The 20,756-nt window shown below is 38.4% G+C and overlaps 1 protein-coding gene across 4 annotated transcripts in view; it reads right to left on the reverse strand.

Annotated features, from left to right (window-relative positions):
- Positions 1-20,756, reverse strand: part of fstl5 (follistatin-like 5) — a 201,090-nt gene that overhangs the window by 117,818 nt on the left and 62,516 nt on the right. For all 4 annotated transcript variants that reach the window (XM_085416209.1, XM_085416189.1, XM_085416198.1 and 1 more), the window contains exon 4: positions 14,156-14,404. In XM_085416209.1, coding sequence (XP_085272335.1) covers positions 14,156-14,404 — 249 coding nt within the window. The remainder of the gene's footprint in view (positions 1-14,155; positions 14,405-20,756) is intronic.

Below are 20,756 nucleotides of genomic sequence, written 5' to 3' on the forward strand. Positions count from 1 at the left end.
TTACATAACCAAAGGGAGGAAGAGTAAAGTGACAGATTGCTGTGCAGAAACAACCCAGAGGAAAACAGATCAAGCAAATTATTAAAGAATTTCATTAAAGCTCCCCAAGTTTCTTTCATGTTCATCTATTTTTGTGTTTGGGAACTTACAAATCATCCCTTTCATTCTACAAAAATGCAATTTTACTATCATGAACCACATGCACCAAACTGTAAAACTGCAGGAAGAAAATGTATTCTTATGTTAACATGAGAAGTTTACTGTACATAGTACAAACTCTACAGGCTCCTGCCTTACTAGGCTGGGTACAAAAGTACTCCTGATATGAAATGTAAGGACACAGCAATGTAAGGCATGTGACTTTGCTTAAAGTACTGACTTAATAACAGTGTAAAAATGAATGTGTTAATGAATCATTCTTATTTAAAAATGTACTTATTATTATTTAAATAACATCAGTACACAGACATAGCACTGTGTTCTGCAGATGCAGAGTTTCTCTTCTCTCTTTCACCACGTACACCCTTCCGTACATGGACAGTCCAGAACAGACAAGAGACAGGTGACATTAATCAAGCTGACGATAACTCATAATTTTACCTAAAGTAAATAATGAGCTTTCAGCCTAGCATAACAAAAGAGCCCAACAGTGAAAGCATAGTCACAAGTTGCTGTTTCCCATTAAATCACAATTAATTCACAGACTATTGAAAAAGAAAAAAAATCACAAACCAACAGCATTTCTGGGTGAAGTGAGCATGAAATGACTCCAGACTGTGGAGCATTTGTTGTTAAGTTCCTCCATGCTGTTTAGCTTTCCTTCTAGCAAAATATGTGAGTCTAGCATTGCACTAAAGTAGGATAACATAGCAGTATTAAATTGAATTGATACGACTTTCAAGGCCCCGCGATTGGCCGATTCTCACTGACACCTAGTCCAGGATATTTCGTCTGTATTGGACTGGTATCTCCTTTAAGTATCAGATTAACAGATCCTTTAATTAGGGGCTAAAGTGGAACATTTTTTTGCATTTAGATGAAGGGCTCATGACTTTCAGTTGCCCTTGGGGACACAGGCCTTCAACATGAGTGATTTGATCAGCTCAGGAAGCTGCTGTTGGACTGTTGATACAGCTTGTAGTGAAACCTACTTATGGCAGGAGCTGCCATCCCACCCAGCTAAATTAGCTGCTAAGTCTTAGGGTTCAATGTTTAATCACTTTGACAGGAGTCAGGGCTGTGTATAAACAAACTAAACTTGCAGCCTATAAAACTAGATCACTTCTCTTGACATGGAAGAACAGCTTTAGGTCCTGTAGCCTTCGGTAAATATTGACTGCCTTCGCCATCTCCAGTCACTCCATGCTCTTGTCTTCCCATCTTTCAGCCTTAACTGTACAAAATAACACCACAGATATTATGCCACTCAGTCCAAGACTGCAGATTTCAGTGATTGACAATGCCAGTAAAACAAATACAAGTTGATGCATTTTGCCAAACCGTACAAGGTAAGTGTTCAATATACAACCGGCGCCTTCACTCATAAAACAATACGTTTGCAGATTCCAATGTATTCTTGTTGAGGATGTTTGATTTACATTGAGGTAACATTTCTCCCTCAGCCCACTGTTTTTTAATTCTCTGCATCCAATTATTTAACATTTTTTCTACACTCCATCTTCAGTGGATCCTTCCCAACAAGTGCAGGAGAAAAGCTGTTCCTGCTAACCACAACAGAGTAATGAAACTATTGTACTCTAAATTTGCCCAATCAGTTTTCAGCAAATGGGCTAGTGCTAATCCCTACAGCTATATCATACAGCCACACTTTTTTTCTACTGAATCTGTTTTCATTCAGTTATAATAAGGAAGGTCAGCGCTGCCATGTATTCAGTGATATGACTATCATTAGCAGATCACTGTGTCAGAGAAAAAGGCTGGGAAAAAATCAATAAAAAAAGCTACATCTCTGTTTTGCTGTAATGCCTGAACTCTGATTTAGGATGACTATGTTCTGCTCTCCAAGTTGTCCAATAACAAAATTTTGTGCAGTGTCAATTTAGGGAAGTATGAATGGGCATTATCACGGCTCCAGACAGCAGACTTTCTCAGTGTCTCCTTTTAAAAGGTGGCAAAGTCATAGAGGCTACATTTATTCCTGTGGTAGAAAGTAATTTCAGTGCATTCTTTCAAGCATATTGCCTTCAACCTGGCCTTGTATTTCTCCATTCTCTGCATAATGTCAAACATTAATTCTCTTACTGACCATTTAAGAAGAAAAAGCCGGCTGGCACTGGTCTCATGCAAGGTGTGGATTGTTATGTCTCAGGATATGTTGCTCTCTTAGCTTCTTTATCTTTCAGATAATGACTTGTTTGCCCTTAATCTATATTTCCTTGACTGTGATAAGGTTTTTGTCATAAATATCCATTTTCAGTGTAAAAACTGCAGAGAAACTGTGTGACGGCACATAGACGTGTCATTTATTGTGTCAATTTACACACACAGAGGCCTTGTGGATGTGTATGTGTATATCTGTGTGTCTGTCTTCCTCTTTTTAGTGACTAAAAAGACAAATGTGATCCTGCATTGACTGATTTAATACACATCAGTTAAGCACATAATCGGGATAGATTGAACTTGAACATTAATCTCCTCTGCCCTGAGTATTGCAGAATACAACATACTGTCTCATCTATATGTCAAATATAGAATAATATGACAGAAAACTTTGAAAAGAGTATTTTTAAACATCTCAAAACTACATCCCTATGATAATTAAGTATTCCAGTGTTTTATTAAACGGAATATTCTTCTTTTGTTTTTTTGTGACTGACTTGAATGAGTCCGTCTTATTCCGAAAACAACCTTTAATCAACAAAGCATATCAAGATGTGCACAGACTAACTTTAGAGTTGACTGGCACCAAGACCCTGCAGCTGACAATGGTTTGGACGTCCTTGCGAACTTAATGATTCACAGGTCTAGATTTTAATGAGCAGCTTGTTCTTTGGCACTGCTGCCGATGACAGTGCCAGGTCCTGTAGAGAGGTCGCAGCATTAATGGCGCCACAGAGTCATTAAAAGAAAGCAAGAACACACAGGAGGTTCTGAAACCCTGTACACAAGCTGATCTCACTGGAGTGACTCTCCAGTGGGAAAGGCGCAGACACATCATTAAGGTAGGATGTCTCTAGAGGCCGGAAGCTATGATGCTTCATGAGCATGTTTTTCTTGGTGGAGCCCGCGGGAGTTGTCCACAAAGAGTTTGTTGTACTAAGAATGCCAGGGAAGCAGCTAATAACAGAAGCACTTTACTTCTACAAGCCCTACTTTTATAGACATAACCTAATTACAGATGCTCACCATAGTTCTGCTGCCTTACATGATATTGCTGCAAAGGACAATATGTACCATTGCTCTACAACAGTGCTTCCCAAACATTTTCCAGCCACGTACCCCTTGAAACATGTCACCCTCAGCCGCATACCCCCTACTACGAACGATTCTTAATTAGTGTCTATAAATACATTGCAATATCGCATGCATAAAAATAAATACTGCACAGTCGATTATTTCTCACCACCAAATGAATTTATTGATATTTTTTAGTAATGACAGAGTTTTAATAACAAACTTTACTACTTAATACTAGCAGTGTATCAAAAGATTTATTAGAATTCACTTTTTTGTCGAGAGCATAAAGGCCATGAACTTTCATTAAACAGAACTTTATTTAATGTGATGGATGTGCTTGAGCAGAGGCACACAGCTCTTCAATGTTTGGCTCAATTTGGGAAAGGCTGAGTCTTAAATCGTTTTCCACACAAAGTCTTGCTCTGTATTTTGTTTTCATGTTTGTTAAAGCAGAAAATCCCCTTTCGCATAAGTATGTGGTGGCGAAAGGCATCAGAGTCTTGACAGCGCGTTTAGCCAGCGCGGGCTGTTCAGTGCGCAGCCCTATCCAGAAATCCGCCAGGTTCTTTTGAGCGTGTTCAACTTTTAGAGATCCATCTGTGGCGATTTCAATTAGGCTCTCCTGGTCAGACGGTGATAACGAAGTAGGCATGGCGGTGAACGGGTGACGTATCCAATCATTTGAGCCGCCCGTCTCTGGGAAGTATCGGCGTAACTGCACCTCCAGCTCCTCAAGGTGCACATTACATTCGCGCTTTACACTTTTAGATAGTGTGAGATCATTAGAGCACAGAAAATCATGCAGCACAGGAAAGACTTCAGTGTTGTTTGTATCCAAGCAGTTCTTCCAAAGGTTTAACTTCTTTATCATGGCCTCAACTTTATCTTGAACATTGAATATAGTTGCAGAAACGCCTTGTAATCTGAGATTGAGCTCGTTCAGACGAGAAAATATATCACACAGATAAGCCAGGCACGTAAGGTACTCTTCATCATGCAAATGTTCAGACAGCTCAAAGGGATGGTTATTGAAGAAAACTTTAAGTTCATCCCTCAACTCACAGAAACGGGTCAGCACTTTCCCTCTAGATAGCCAGCGAATCTCTGTGTGGCGTAATAATGTCTCATGCTCGCTGCCCATCTCATTGCACAACGCAGCAAATAAGCAGGAGTTCAGCGGCCTGGCTTTCACAAAGTTAACCATTTTTACACTCGTGTCCAAAACATGTTTCAAACGGACAGGTATTCCCTTTGCAGCAAGAGCCTCTCGGTGGATGCTGCAGTGTACCTAGGAGGCATCTGGCGCGACTGCTTGCACACGCGAAACCACACCTCCGTGTCTCCCAGTCATGGCCCGTGCGCATCAGTACAGATGCCAACACATCTGTCCCACACGAGTCCATGTGTGTTCATGAATGTGTCCAGCTTTTGAAAAATATCTGCGGCAGTTGTCCTTTGTTCCAGTGGTTTACAGAACAGCATGTCCTCCTTGATGGTTCCTTCATGAATGTAGCGCACATATACGAGAAGATGCGCCAGGCCAGCCACATCCGTGGACTCATCTAGCTGTATTGCATAAAATTCACTGTGGTGCATGCGCAGAAGTAGCTGCTGTAAAACATTTTCTGACATTGCATTGATGCGCCGTGAGACAGTATTGTTTGATGATGGAATGGACTGTATCGTCTTTTTTGCCTTTTCCCCCAACATTGTCCCTACCATATCTAAAGCAGCAGGGAGAATGAGGTCCTCCACAATAGTGTGGGGTTTGTTGTTTTTAGCCACTCTGTAACTGACCATGTAAGATGCTTGTAGTCTGTTTTTATTCATAAGATCTGGCACCTGAATGCAGGTTTTACTTGTTGAAAGTGATTTTAGCTGTCGCTCAAAATATTCCCTTGGTTTATTTTTCAAATGGGGATGATTTGTCTCTAAATGTCTGCGCAAAAGTGAAGGTTTCATTGAGTTCTGAGACAATACTTTTGCACAAATAACACACTGTGGCCGGGAAAATCCACCAATATTTATACACGTAAACCCCAGCGAAATATAATTGTCATCATATTTGCGCTTCTTTGATGAGGTTGTGTTACAGTCCGAGCTGTCATGCTTTCTCCCACTTTGACGCTCCGCATCAGACACTTCATCACTTTCCACATGGCTGGCTCCAGCTATGCTAGCCACTTGGCTAGTAACCACAGATACATCCCTGCTAGCATCCAAATCTGACGAACACATTGTTGTTGAACAATCACCTGTGCGGTCACTGGAAAATGCATCTTCAGACATGAGCTTATTGGTTGTTGTGGCCGGTGTCTCTGTGGTAGGGCCTTTTTTTCTTGTTAACCACTTGTCCATTTTCGCGCTGCACTGAATGCTTGGAGGCAACTTCAACTGTTAGGTGTCAGTCATTTGGGTCATTTGGGCAAATCACGCCCATGTATTTTGTCAGAGCTATTTTTTTGCTGAACACCAGAGGGTGGTATATAGTCATGTATTTAACAGTCAAATAAAACTTCATTAGCGCAAATTTCGGCTTTTAAAATTTTTGATCCCCACTCCAACCCCAACCCACGCGTACCACCTACAGCCACTTGCGTACCCCCGAGGGTACGCGTACGGTAGTTTGGGAACTACTGCTCTACAATATTAAGAGTTGATTTAATGTCCTTAACAATTTAGGTTTGGGGGGGGGGGGGAATATTTGTTATTCACTGGAGTTTAAAAGCAAAAACTCTTTCTCACCTTTTGTTATAAGCCAAGCTATGCATGGATGCAAAAATACAAGGGACACCTAAAATCTTTTTGATGATCCAAATGGTGTGCTGCTCCTAATCACTCTTCTTTTTTCCTTACAAAGAAGCAGTAGATAAATTAGACCCAGTGGCAGCCAGTTTTCTCTGCTTGCACGTTCCAAGCAAGTCAGTAACATCTTCATATCAGTGCCACGTATCAGTAACATCATACATTTCTCATCCATGCAACATTCCCCTATCCTAGTCTGTTTCTTTAAGACTGTCAATCACTGCAGGTGCCAAGTCATGTGATTTTGACATCACTTTTGGGGGGCAGCCTCATTCCCATTTTTTCATATACTGAAGCACAAATGATGCTAACGTAAACTTACAAACAGAGCCTAAGTGTAACTATTACAGTCCTGCATTAAATAAAATAGTAATAATAATAAAATATGATAGAATGAGTCTACTTTGGCACTCAGCAGGGCAGGAGAACAGAGTGGACATGGGAAAAAGACAGTCTTTGAGTGTCGTATCAAATTTGGCAAATGATTAATATCAAAATGCTTTTAAGGCTACACGAAACAAATATTTTTCAGACTGAATTACAAATCATTCTCATAAGCCAAGAATTTGCTTCAGAGACAAAAATTCTATCATCAGTCCCCTTACCCCAAATCTTCTTACTATCATGTATGCCTTCTGCTCTGACACATACAGTGTGCCCCTTATATATTTTATAGTTAAGATTACTCAGATCTAATTGGTTTAATTAATCTGAGCCCGTCTACCTTTCACGTTTTACTAACTGTTGACAAATATGTGCATATCACAAATCAGTCCCTCTGGGTGCTTCAAGAAGCTATTTTGTTTAACTGGGTCATGGATTTTTACAATCAGAATTTCCTATCTTTTAACAGATTTAGCGCAACGATATTTTAAACATGCAGCATTATGTCCATGTGTGTATGTATAACAATGTAGGTGCTAGAGATCAGTCAAATTTTAACCAATCTATGCACTGTATTGTCTGAAGTCTGAAGTCATGGTGTTTCAAAGTGGTCTCAAATTATACCGCAGCATGGAATCTGCTATTTCATGGCTTTTTAATGATGTTTTACGCATTGCTGATACTTTTTACTCCATTCTTGTATTGCTTGATCTCACTGCTATTGGCTGCAGACTATTCTCATTTTTATTTTCATGTCTATTTAAGATTAATTTATAACAGTATTTATAACAGTATGTTTGCACTGAAGCACCGCAGCAATTTCCTAATGTTGTAAACCCGCTCAACATTTGGCAATAAAACCCTTTCTTATTCTGATTCTGATTCTATGTTTTTAATCTGTGGACTATGAGACTGGGTATTATTGTCCATGGCCATGACCTAAATTGGTTCAACTTTCACGGAAGTCTTGTCCGACTAATGATCCTGCTTTCAGCCACTGGTTACTTCCCTTTTAAAACAGCCTCTCTGACATGGTAAATTCAGGCCTAATTCTTCTAATTCTGTTTTTATTATGTATGCCACCTCTTGGGTCTTCATTCAGAAAATATAACACAGCCTATTACTTGGTGATATACCAAATATTGAAACCTGAAACTGAAACTTGTGTGTAAAACCTTGAAGCTGACATTTTAGTCATTTTTAGACAGTTTCACTTCTGCCCGTATAAGAAGTCTCTAAAACCGTAAATCGTAAATCCTATTTAGAGAGCCTATGTTATATTAATCGTTTGGTAAAATTAAAGTTACACAAGAAATATCTGTTATAATTACTATATTACAGCAAGTTGCTTCAAAATTCAAGATTATCAGCAGAATAAAAACAATAATCACCAATCACAATACCATGGTAAGGCGATATAATAAAACAATATTAAACATCTAGAATATATTTCAATTAAAATATTTTGACACTAATTCTAGCATGAGAAGGAGTTGTGAAATTATAATGTATATCTTGTTCATTAACAAATACTGGAAAATTGTAACTCTGAAACATGGTCATGTATTTGTTCGGTTTATTTTTGTTTTGTTTTTTAATCCAGTAACCTTGAAAAAAACGCTGGACTGAACCACATGATCTTGCACATGTTCACAGGAATGGAGAATTCATTTATATTCTGAGCCTATGGCAATAATTCTAACTCTATCAAATCACAGAGAAAAAATGTGTCTTCTTCCAAAATGCTCAAACCAATATGTTATGCAACTGCCAGAAGTCTCCAGCACACCATTTCACTTCATACAGGTATGATGTCAAGTAATAACATCAGTTCATCCCCAAAGCTGAAACACAGACAGGATCAAAGAGTAAAACTTCATCCATCTTGCAGCATGCAACAGCAAAGTAAGTGATGCAATGCAACAATACAGTTAGTAGTAAATAAAAAATTAAGAAGGACTGGTGCAGGAATTTTACTGGAAGCTGAATGTCTAAAGTTTTTCCTCAATGTATGATCTCCCACATAATTGGATGCACTTAATGCACTGTAACCACTTGCTTGATGTGGCGCAACCGTAGCCCTAATTGTCTCCACTTGTGGCAATTGCTCGCTGCAGAGATTGCTCGTCTTCATGCCCACATTGCCCTCCACAGATTGGACAGGCTTTTGTGCACCACTTAATTTTCAATCAGATTCGATCCTGGTTAAGTTGCCGTGCAGTGTGAGAGGAAAATGGGGGTCATGTGTTCTCCCCGGTGCTAACGAGAAGCTTCAGTCAACACATGGCTGTCATTTTTTATCCTGTCTTTCATAATAGATAAAAGGCCCAGCAAATGTTTGGCTGACAAGCCCTGTCCATTTCCAATATAGATCCATCCAGCTAGGACCAGAACCAAGAGTGACTCAACTTTTTATGCATATGGATGTCAGTTCAAAAGCAATCATTTTCATGGCTCTATGTTAAAGCTGGCCTAGAGGGCTAATTGTCTGTCTGTCAAATTAAAATGAAGCAAAATCTCTTCAGTGATCAAGAGATCCTGGGCTTGTCTGCTGATGATATGTGGTCTCATTAAGACATCACAATGACATTTAAATAACTGTACAGTTTAACAGCATCTATTAATAAATCAAGGCACCATGGCATCATGGGTAACGCTGATGAACATATTCAGATCAGCATTTAGATTTTTTTTTAATTCTCAACTATCATATACCATATACAGTACTCAAGGGAAAACTGAATATTTAAGTAAGCGCTATATAAATGCAATCCATTATAATTATTATTATACGCTCTGTACGCTCGAGTGGGATGGCCTTCGTTGTCCTCCAGGAGGTTTGCTCACTGGTGCATCTTTATTTATAAGGCCCTGCTTGGACAAATGCCCACCTACATTTGCGATCTGCTCACACGGAGAAGTACTGTTTCTTACAGCCTGCGTTCAAGCGATCTTTTATTGCTCAATGTTCCATTTGCCAGAACTGAACTGGGAAAGAGGGCTTTTACTTATGCTGCCCCTTTCACATGGAACATGATGCAAAAAGACTGGAAGATAGCAGATCTTATTTCATTAAATGCTTTTAAGTCCAGATTGAGAGAGCCAGAGAAAAATGTTTTTAAAATGTAATTGTTATTTATAATATGTATGTAACTTTGTAATTTCAACGTGTTGTCGCCTCTTGGCCAGGACTCCCTTGCAAAAGAGGTTTTTAATCTCAATGGGACTTTTCCTGGTTAAATAAAGGTTAATAAATAATAAAAAATAAGTAATATAGATAGTTAGACTAACAAATGTGTGTTGGTATGTGATTGGCAGATGACTGTTTGACAGTCATCATTTTATCAGCATCTGTATAGCCAACAGCAACAAAAATATGAACCAATTTGTCCCAGCCAACAAAGCGTTAGTAGCTCTTGCATGTCATGACAGTTATAGCATTGTGTTTCGAAGTAAACAACCAATTGTCACCTAATACAGCAAGATTAATATGTTGAACAGTATACCGCACCTTATGCTGTATAAGATAAACCTTCTGTGTATTAATTCAATATTCAACAGTAATTCAATATAGCATATCTGAATAATACCTATGATTCGCATCCAAAGAAGGACAAGGGCAGCATCAGTTTTAAAAAAGCCTTTAGAAAAATATGCGCCAAACATGTTCATCATAAACCACCTCCTCAAATTCAACACTAAGATCCTAGCAGCATGAACCCAATAAACTTAGTTTCAATTCATTGTTTATTGATCAAATATTGGAACTGTGAACTACTTACCTTGATTTTTTTCCTTTTCACTTTAGAATGACAGATTATGCTTGAAAGTGTTAACCAAGAAGCATGAAGGGAGTGCATATCTTTGCCAATATCTATAGTTAGTCATTATTCCTTGTCTATTCAGATTTATAATCTGATTTTTTCTAAATGATTTTCTATATACTGCTTATGGTAAAAACAAACCGAATAGAGGAAAAATGTATATTGTTTCCGAGCACGGCAGGTTTATTAGCATTAGTCCCTCCAATTTTGTAAGAATTCTTTGGTTTAAACAGCTTTCTTCATTAAAGAAAAGAAGAAAAAGAAGCTTTTCACAAATGGCTTAGCTATCTTCCAAATCTAAATGAAAGCTTTATTGTATATAATAAGGTAACTTTAACTCTTTAGTCTAACATTAGATTTGTCAGATCTTCAGTCTTACATTGTGCACAATCAATAATGTCATGGGATAAGGGACTTGATTTTCCTTAGCCAAGCAATAAATATCAGCCTGAATTTATGCAATTTCAAAAAAAGAAGTACAATGTGCACCTTACTACAGTTTGCAGCACAGTGGTGCAAGTGATGCTTAAAAACTTAATTACCAATTCTAAATTTGCAATGCTGTGGTAAATAAAATGCCATATACACCAGTCCAATTCCATTCCCCAATTAACTGTTCAGTAACAATATCTGGGGATGTTTTGTTTTGTTTTTTTAAGTAAGAACTGGCCATTTAAATCATCCCTGTGACAGAGCACAACTTGACCCTCTACTAATGAAAGCTTTAATACAGCTTTAATCTCACTCATGGTTCTGATTGGTTAATTGTTAGTCAACCGACAAGTTGATGACTGTTCTTTTTTAGAAACTGCTGTTTTATGTCACAGCACCAAAAGAAACAGTCCACAGTCTCAAAGGTCTGGACCCAAGCAAGCGCTTTAGAGGCAGCTAATGCTGAAAGAAGGGAGGAAAAGTCATTATTATGCTATGAAAATGAGTATATATCTTCCTGTTGCTACATAAATTGGACCCATTACCTGGAGGACAAATAATCAAGTAACATATTTAACATGCCATTGAGGGCACATTCTGCTTTACCCACTAATAATCCCTGGATCATAATTACATCTAGATCTGGCTGTAAGCCCTATTACATTTGCTCAATTATTCCTTTCCTCTCGCTGCTATGCTGCCTTTTGTACTTGCAACAAAGAACAAATTCCCTGAAGCTGTCTAACATTTAAGCAATCGCTTTGTTTTCCAATGTAAAGTTTAAAATCACAAACAATTTTTAAAAATATAATTTATGGTTTAATTTCTAAATATTTTAAAGTGCAGAGGAGAAAAATAATACTGTGATTACTAATCGCTCCAACAGGCTCCTGTGTCCTCTCCCTGGAGCTTTTATCCGATGAGAAATTGATTACATATCAGTCACAGCAGAAAGAAAAACTATCCGGACTGAACAAAGGATGCAATGTTTAAAAAAAGAAGGAAAAAAAAGAGCCTTTGTTTCCCCCCCCTTCTTTTGGCTCTTGTTGATCTGATATTGATCACCTGACACTGGTCAAATATCCCACTCTGCATTCCGAACAGATGCTGATGAGTGGGGAGGGGATAGCCTGACAGGACAGGGCACATGTGGCAAGCTAGTTAGGACAGTCACTCACAGGAGGATCATTGATCTAGATGCCGTTTTGTGTTTTTAGGATAAAATGCATGCTCAAGTGTTAACACTGCCTTACCTGCATCGCTTTTTTGCTCCCTTAACGTATTCCAAGTCATGAGGCTGCAGTTTTAAGATGGTTTGTATGCCGGCTCTTGTATTGTAAAGGGAATTGATGTAAATGCTTGTTTTCCTACCTACACTTAGGCTTTGTTCATCTTTAAATTGAACATTTCAGTAGTGGAAGAAGGCATACTTGGGTAAGGAGGATGTGCTGTTTGTTTTTGTTTTGGTTTATTTTGGTTTTACATCCCGAGAATGTTGTCCTCAAAACTCTCTGTAAGGAGGACCGCAGAGAGTTTCATGTGCGACACTATATAGATCCAAGCACCATTCCTAGTCTCTTGTGAAGTTACTTTTCAAAGTTAACAAGTATGTGGAGAAACCCTGTCAAATCAATGCAGATGCAGTCTCTCATGAATATTATGCATATGCTGTATGTGAGGATTTTTCATCAATCCCCTTTGACCTGAAAGGAAAAGGTGCAGAGTGTCAGGAGCTTTTACTTCAGTGATGTCTAGCATTGTGAAGGGAGAAGAGCCTGTTTCCGGGGACTAAGAATAATTGGTATGTTTATACAATCAATGGTAGAATGCAGTCAGCCTTCTCTGGGGAAATATGAACACAACAGCACTACCACCTGCTCCTACCTCTAAAGTGTGCTTTGCAAACCAGAGAGAGCTATATGACTGGTTTCAGGTAGCGTCCTCTTTGTTAAGCTCCTTTCACTATGCGGTATTAATATGGTAGTGTAAATGTAAATAAAATGTCATGGATGTCTGCATGTTCAGTAATGTGTTAATTTTGATTTGGTTATTCAGGCAGATTTTTTTTAACATCATCTGCTTGAATTTTGACATGACATATCTAAATGTGAAGCAAAGCATGCATCTTTTTCACAACCATAACTGTTCTGCTGATATCTTGCTAATTACTATGCTGCTTTTGATGTTTGCTTGTATAAAACTCCCACATGAATTCAACAACATTATTATTTTCTCTATGACAAGATGAAAATGCAGATGCCATACTGGATAACTGCTTTACTGTGTACATTTTTACCTACACCAACCATGGCTCGTTAAACAGGCTCTGACTCACAGTCAATTTTTGTGAGAAAGAACATATTAATGACAACAACAAATTTCTATATGTTGTAATACCCCATAAAATCATCAGTTGAAATCTATGTGGAAATTTCCACTCCGGATCTGGGATGAGAGAGCTGAGTGTAAAAGCGAAGCTCTCAATGAGCTGTGGGTCGTGACCGAAAGAATGAGATCGTGAATACAAGCGGCGGAAATGGGTTTCCTCCAAAGGGTGGCTGGCCTCTCCCTTAGAGATAGGGTGAGAGGTTCAGCCATCCGGGAGGGGCTCAGAGTAAAGCCGCTGTTCCTCCACATCGAAAGGAGCCAGCTGAGGTGGTTCGGGCATCTGACAAGGATGCCCCCTGGGCGTCTCCTGGGCGAGGTTTTCTGGGCATGTCCCACCGGGAGGAGACCCAGCACACGCTGGACAGATTATATCTCTCGGCTGGCCTGGGAACACCTTGGTGTTCTGCTGGATAAGCTGGAGGAGGCGGCTGGGGAGAGGGAGGTCTGGGCTTCTCTGCTTGGGCTGCTGCCCCCGCGACCCAGCCCCGGATAAGCGGAAGAAAATGGATGGATGGAATTTCACAACAGCAAAGATAGAGACAAAATGTAAAGTTTTTCTAGACGTTTCCTACACATGCAATTTTTATCGCCAGGTAACCACCGTATTTAAGCACTGCCTTTAAAAAAACATTGCCCAAATAACCTCTCAGAAGTATTACCAAGATGACTGTCAAGTGAACAGATTTGCTTAAAGAAGATTTGCTCAAATCAGGACTTTTTACTGATGTAAAACATTGTTACAATAAGCAGTGGGTGTATCCAAAGGTATTTCTAATGGCAACTTAAATATGTTAAATCCTGCAAGTGACGGGGCCATTTTGACTTCATATACTGTTCATTACTAAAGGTACAAGGTGGACTAGATAACACATCTGTCATGAGAAATATGTCACAAAGCTTCTTACCTTTGTAGAAGCACTCTTCACTGTGCATGATGGTAATCCTGTGTCCTCTGATGCACGAGGTTCGGTGGAGCTCACAATGGTTCTGGTAGAGTTTCCCATCTGAACCGCACACCGGCTTGTAGTGTGGTTTGCAGTGATCCAAGCACTTGCACTCCCCTTGGTCGGTCTCATGATTGACCACACAATGGCGTCCCAAGCCACAGTACTTGTGTTCACATGGACCCGGATAGCTGTTGTGCCCCATAAAGCCTAGAAAACACACAATGGGGCGTAGAGCATTACACTTCTGTCTGACTTTAACTCGTGATCTAAACAGGTTCCTGCCAGACACAAATCGAAAGCCTGGATTTAGGCTCCTGTCAAGGGCTGGATCTAATTCAGGCTTTTTCACTGTCCCCTAGCCCCTCGGGGAATTCCCATCAATACAGGAAGGTGTTTTTCTCAACTCAAAGTGTCAGTGAGATCCATAAATTATGCAAGTCAAGTTCACTGTAAACCATTCACAGTAGGAAAAAGCAAAGAAATACATTTCTTTTTTTAAATTCATATTTACACCCGTGTGTCCTGAAAACCTCCCACTGAGTGGACTGATGAAAGAAAATGATTAACTAGACAAGCATATTTACAATAACAATCAATCAGTCAATCAATCAATCAGTTAACTTTAGTAGTTCAAAGACTCCACCCTTATGGTGAATGGATCCAGCAGCTCTTTTATTCCACTTCTCTGCTTTGAGGTTTCAAATATTTTATAAGCCTAGGAATGTGACAAGAAAACAGTGCAGTTCTATAAATTTGGGATTCACCGTCTTTGCTTCACTAATGAATATTTTCATTGTCGTCAATACAAGCTACAGAATTTCTATGGTCTTTTGATGGTTTCTATGATCTTGGTCTACTACCTAGGCTAAACCTTTTTCAGCGTGGCCTATCTAAGTTAACATCTAACACTGGCAAAAGTGCAAGAGCTACCTGAAAAAGATCAATATCCTTTACACAAACTCGTTTCAAATTTTTGATTTAAGGTTATCATAATGGGAAATTTTCCCTGTGTGCTCCCTTCTTAGGCAAAACTCAACATACATGTGCACAGAGGTTCAAGAGAGAATGTAACTATAACTGTGCAAAAGAACAGGAACAGGAACAATGAGAGTCATTCACAGTATAGTATAGTATAATATGTGACACGGTATTATTATTTCATTTCTAAATATCATTTTGTTCTGTAGAACAAAACCATGGTAACCATGAGAACATCTTTTAAAAACCTGGTGTTTCATCTCAATCGTAGCGATTATTTCCTACAAGATATAGACTAGTGATAATGTCATAATTAATCAATATATAAACTTTTCCAGTATTATTTTTGTTGGTATTATTATATTTTTCTAACCATTTGGATCTTTTAAAATAAATTATGAACTGTTTAAGAAAAAGTCCCTAAATGAATTAACAGCTCCCTACCAATTAAGTTGACAAACAAGGTTAGAAACAAGGTCAGTATACTTAAAACTAAACTAAACTTAAATGGTAAAAAAACCCCAAAGAAAACTCGATTTTAAGAAAAAAGCACTGATACATTGTTGTGTTCCTAAAATGAACTAAAATGCAGACAAACTCTTGTTAGCTTTAGGTTTTGTCAGTTTGATCAAATGTGGCAACAGAACAAGGATGAGGAGGCTTTGGTCCAGATGTTTACTGGCACTTGACATGTTTACAGGACAGGTTTTTGTACTGTGAAAGCCATTACAGATGAGCATGTCAATGGCTGCATAAGAGGTGAGTCTGAAAATTATTTTTATGCACAAAATACAAGCATGACTTTTACAAGTCCAGTACGTTAAGGCATCAGTGTTTGTCTGAACGTAAAACATTTTGCCATGCCAAACACTAACCATATCATAATAAATTGAAAGCTTAAACTAAACGAACTAAAACTAAATATTTCAAACAATAAATATTAAATGGACCCACTCTTGAAACTAACAAATTAAAAATGGATGGAAAGAAAAAATTTGAAATTAAATATGAATAAAAACTCATGAAAAATACAAAACTCTAATAACTTTGATTGGAAACCACAAGGAGAGGGTTTGTTTACAAGGTCAAAGTGCCCCTCAGTGTACATGTGCAGTACCTCCACCTTGCTGCAAGTGGGAACTGAATGACCAGAAGAGATGGAGCAGCTTGTATTTTGCAGTAACCAATGTATTTTCAAATAAAGTGACCCTTAAAATAGCAAGGGCTACAATGTCATTCAGTATTCATTGAATTCTAGGGTTAAGGAATTGAGGATTTAAAATGAAAAAATAACCAAAAACCGTATGTGTGAAAGGTGTCCTTGAGTAACAGATTTATTTCTGGAAGACTATAAGGTTGCAGTTCTGCAACAAACCCTGATCTCTGACCACTGTGTGGAGGAGGGGAAAAAAGGAGGAAAAGACGTAATAAGAGAGCCAAACATCACAGCTTATATGGTGATTCAGCAGCAAACATAAATAAAATCATGAAGCTGTGTGATTTGTGAGGATGACTTCATTTACAAGGGGTTTTATGAGTGCAAGATTAGTGTGATTTTCTCTGTGGTCTGCCTTTTCAACCTGTATGAACACTAACACGACTTGACAGGCCACAGATCAGTCCGTACAGTAACCCATGAACCATATCAAATATATTGGCTTTCTAATAGCAGCCTGCCCGCTCTTACATTGCCCTTTGGAATAGTCCACAAGAGGCGGAGGGGTATGTTGAGCGCAGAAGGAAAAAAAAATGAAAAAAATAACCTCAATCATACCTCTCAAGGCTGCACCCTGATGAACGTAAGGGAAGTCAGGCAATGACTACACGGAAAATGATTATAGCTTTGTCCACTACCTACTCCAATAGAGAAAAGGTCACTGTATTTATAGGCCTTAGTGTACCCTTATTTAAAAACTACCAAAGTAATAACACTACCCTGCAAATATAGTTCAACCTTTTTCTTTCACATGACAAAAGGGACATCATAAAGGCTGTAATAAAATATAAAATAAAAAAAACAAAATAAATAAAAAGAACACATACATATTTAAACACACACACACCTTCATACAGACCACCAACTGGTGTTAATGAATGAAAGCCCACCATGGCAAACAGCCTTATGGAGGAGTGTCATGAATTCTGTTTTAATGAACACAATCGCAACATGCCTTGTGCATATTAAAGAGGTGGAACTGGCTTTATGACTATGAAAACACACAAACACACACAATACAGAAGAGCCAATAGCGATACAGTTGTTTGATTGATGTACTTCCCTATCGAGGCCCTTACACTATAAGAGACTATGTGTCACAACAAGCTGTATCTTCCTTTTTTGTAGTTATTTATTTTCTATTTTCTCCAGCTTTATCAGAGAGCTGGAGAAATTCCTCAAATATTCAACATGAAATTAAATGGAAATTATTCTCATAACAGATGACATTTTTTAAAAATGTTTTATGTGATCGATAGAAACATTTTTCAATTCTGAGAATCTGCTCTTGTTCTGGGTTTTTAATCATAGTTTTTAAAACTACATCTAATTTTCATTTGAGACAATTTTGTTTTTTGGCTCAGTCCTACTCAAATACAAATAAGACAGTAATCTCACTGCAACTCATAGGAAACCCCACAAAAAGAATTTGCGGATGCAAAAAAAATTTCACATTCAATGACCAAGTAGTTGCAGCGACCAACTCTTCCCCCAGATATTGAGACTGCAAGGTGATTGCACAGGTCGCTGCTGCAAAAGCAGGAGGCAACCTAAAAATTGCAGTTGAGCAAAAACTGATTGTGATCACTTAAAGTCTGATGAAAGTCTCCAAACAATTCCATCAAATTGATAAATGCGGACAGATGGCAGAATGCCAACATGCTGCAATCGATTTACGTCATTCTGCACCAATGAGTCCAACTTGACTTCACTAGTTGTCAACTGGTTGTACTCTGGTTTAATTGCTATATAAAAGCAAGGTTGTTGATCATCAATGTGATACTGTTATTAAATTCCCTAACAACTACGTTGCTATTTATGGAGATTTTTTTTCTGTTTCAGATCTATGAGGTTTTGGCTAGACTCTGAATCTATGTAGTTAATGAGAATTTCTGGATGCAGACAGTACAACAGGACCCCAATCATACACAGATGACTGATTACACCTTATTGTCATTATATCACCACCTATCATCAAAGTAACTTTTAATATGGCAACTCATGGCAAGTTGTCACAGACTCTGATGCCCATCTTCATAGCAACCATTTCTAAAAGGACAAGATCGTAAGTTCATTGCACAGAGTCATTATAATATTGGCCATGCAATGGTCTCCGGTTACTGTTTTGTGACTATAGCATTTGATAAAGTTTAAGTGGCTTACAACCAGCTGAAATGACTTAGCTGTGAAGCAGATTGGGGTTTCAGAAAAGATAAAAGTCAATAACAGCATCCAAAGCATTTCTTTGCTGCCGAGAAAGACACTCACCCCCCTTACATACACTCTCTTCTGTATTGGGAATAATGAGAATGCATGATAGCTTTCAAGAACAACGCAAAGAAAACAAAAATGTTGGTGTTTAGCAATACTACAGTCTTTACCACTTTAGTTCCAGTTCATGTTTAAGAGTAGATTTTAGTACATACCTATACTCGAACTGACTTCTAACCCATATTTAGCTTTCAACTCTTCCAAAGCACTATTAAAAAAGTAGATTAAATATTAAAATAAGAGCTACATTTTGTCTACTTTGCCTGAGAATTATCGTAACAACTAGGCTTCTACTGGTAATGTTCACATAATGTAATTTCCTCTCCGACCACTGTCACTGCAGAGCACCGAATATCTAAAAAATATATAATGTCAATGCATTTTTGTTTTCCTTCCCATTATCCACTCCTAAAGCAAGATTATTTCTTACATAGCTATTTCGGCAAGATGCCAGTGAACATACTGCATTAGGCATTTCATTTACTCAGAACCATATTACCCAATGCAAATTAGCTGCACATGATCACAACTCGTAGATCACAAAGTTTCACTTAATTTCCTCCACATAAGGATGCCCAACTTAACTGGAAAACTGTCATGTAAAATAGAAAAATAACAAAATAAGGTGTAAGCAGACCAGCATGCACAGATTTTACTCACGCTGCACACAAGCTGTTCACTACCAACCAATAAATATTGACTACAGAGAGGTGCTTCACTGCATTAATTACAATCTATGACATATTTAGCTTTGAGCGGGACAGTATAGTGCTCGATTCATTCACAGAGAAACCAAGATCAACACCATCTATTCACAGACAACCGCAGCAGATGGTTATAGAAATGCATTAAAGAAATAGCTTTGCTTCTGAGACCGGATCCATTACATTCTTTGTCGTTAGCATCACTTTATTCTTCCATTTATTAAAAACAACTTTTACTTTTGTAAAGTCTCCTTCTACAGAGATGGATATGAGCGGAAATCACAATAGTTTCAGGCTTTTGTTTTTATGATAATAGTTTGTATAATTATATGTATTTAAAGACAATGAGTCTAGAGATGTTTAAAAAAAACATACTGCATAATTTCAAAACTTCCTAGAACATCAGAAGAATCAGCTGAAAGACTTCTACAGTTTCACTTTTGAGGCTTTCAATCAGAAGCCTTCATGAATATCTGCCTTCAGTTTTAGCAGTCACACGTCAGGGTAAACAAAATGACTTAAAGTGGTGCGCCTCATTCATATCCCAAACAATCCCCCCACACATAGCCCGCATTATGCTCTATCCGTCACAGAGGATTTAGACGGGATACAAGTGTGTACACTGTGACCTGATTGGAGCCAGTCAATTTGCTAGTTTATTAATTCCCCGTGGTGCACTGGCGTAATGATTATTCAGTGAATTTGCGTCGCACAGCGAGGCATCCTCCGTCACCAGCAGGGTCAGCGAAGGGCAGAGTCATCTGTTATCAGTATGCACATCCAACTGTCTGGCCATCAGCTGACAACAGAGACAAATGAGGGATCGTACACAGCAATTCCTTTATTGATGACCTATTGTTTTTCAAAATGTGGACAGAAATCCATGATGCCAAATCTTCAATGGGACCCTTAGGGTAGAAATGTAACTTGTCTTGTATACACCCACTGAGATTATAGATCATGTTCTACCAGTGGCTGAATACAATCTGTTTACTTGAAATATAATGCATGAGTCTCGCTCTGTGAAACTTCATTGCAGCTGATGCTTCTTTTCAGAGCAGCCAGTCAATTTGTTTCTCCTCTGCTTATTGTTTTATCACGGAGTAGTACAATATTTTTATTGTAACGTGCTATGACATGAACTGTCATTTGTAAACACACCACAACTTCTGCTACAATACCTCAGCTTAGGTGGTATTCTTTTATTTCCATGCATCTACTACACTAAAAACAAGAAGAAAACAAGAGAAACTGAAAAAATCTGACCTAATGACAACAGACTCCCACACCATGCAAGTTTTGTTAAAGGACTCAATAACACTTTGAGACACTGTGGATACTGACATATGGGTGGACTTAATAGTCATGATATGTGAGTGGTGATAGCAGA

This window comes from Rhamphochromis longiceps, linkage group LG2 (genome assembly GCF_057381845.1).
Source record: "Rhamphochromis longiceps isolate RC_006_pf linkage group LG2, R_longiceps_female_GT1.1, whole genome shotgun sequence".
NCBI lineage: Eukaryota > Metazoa > Chordata > Actinopteri > Cichliformes > Cichlidae > Rhamphochromis > Rhamphochromis longiceps.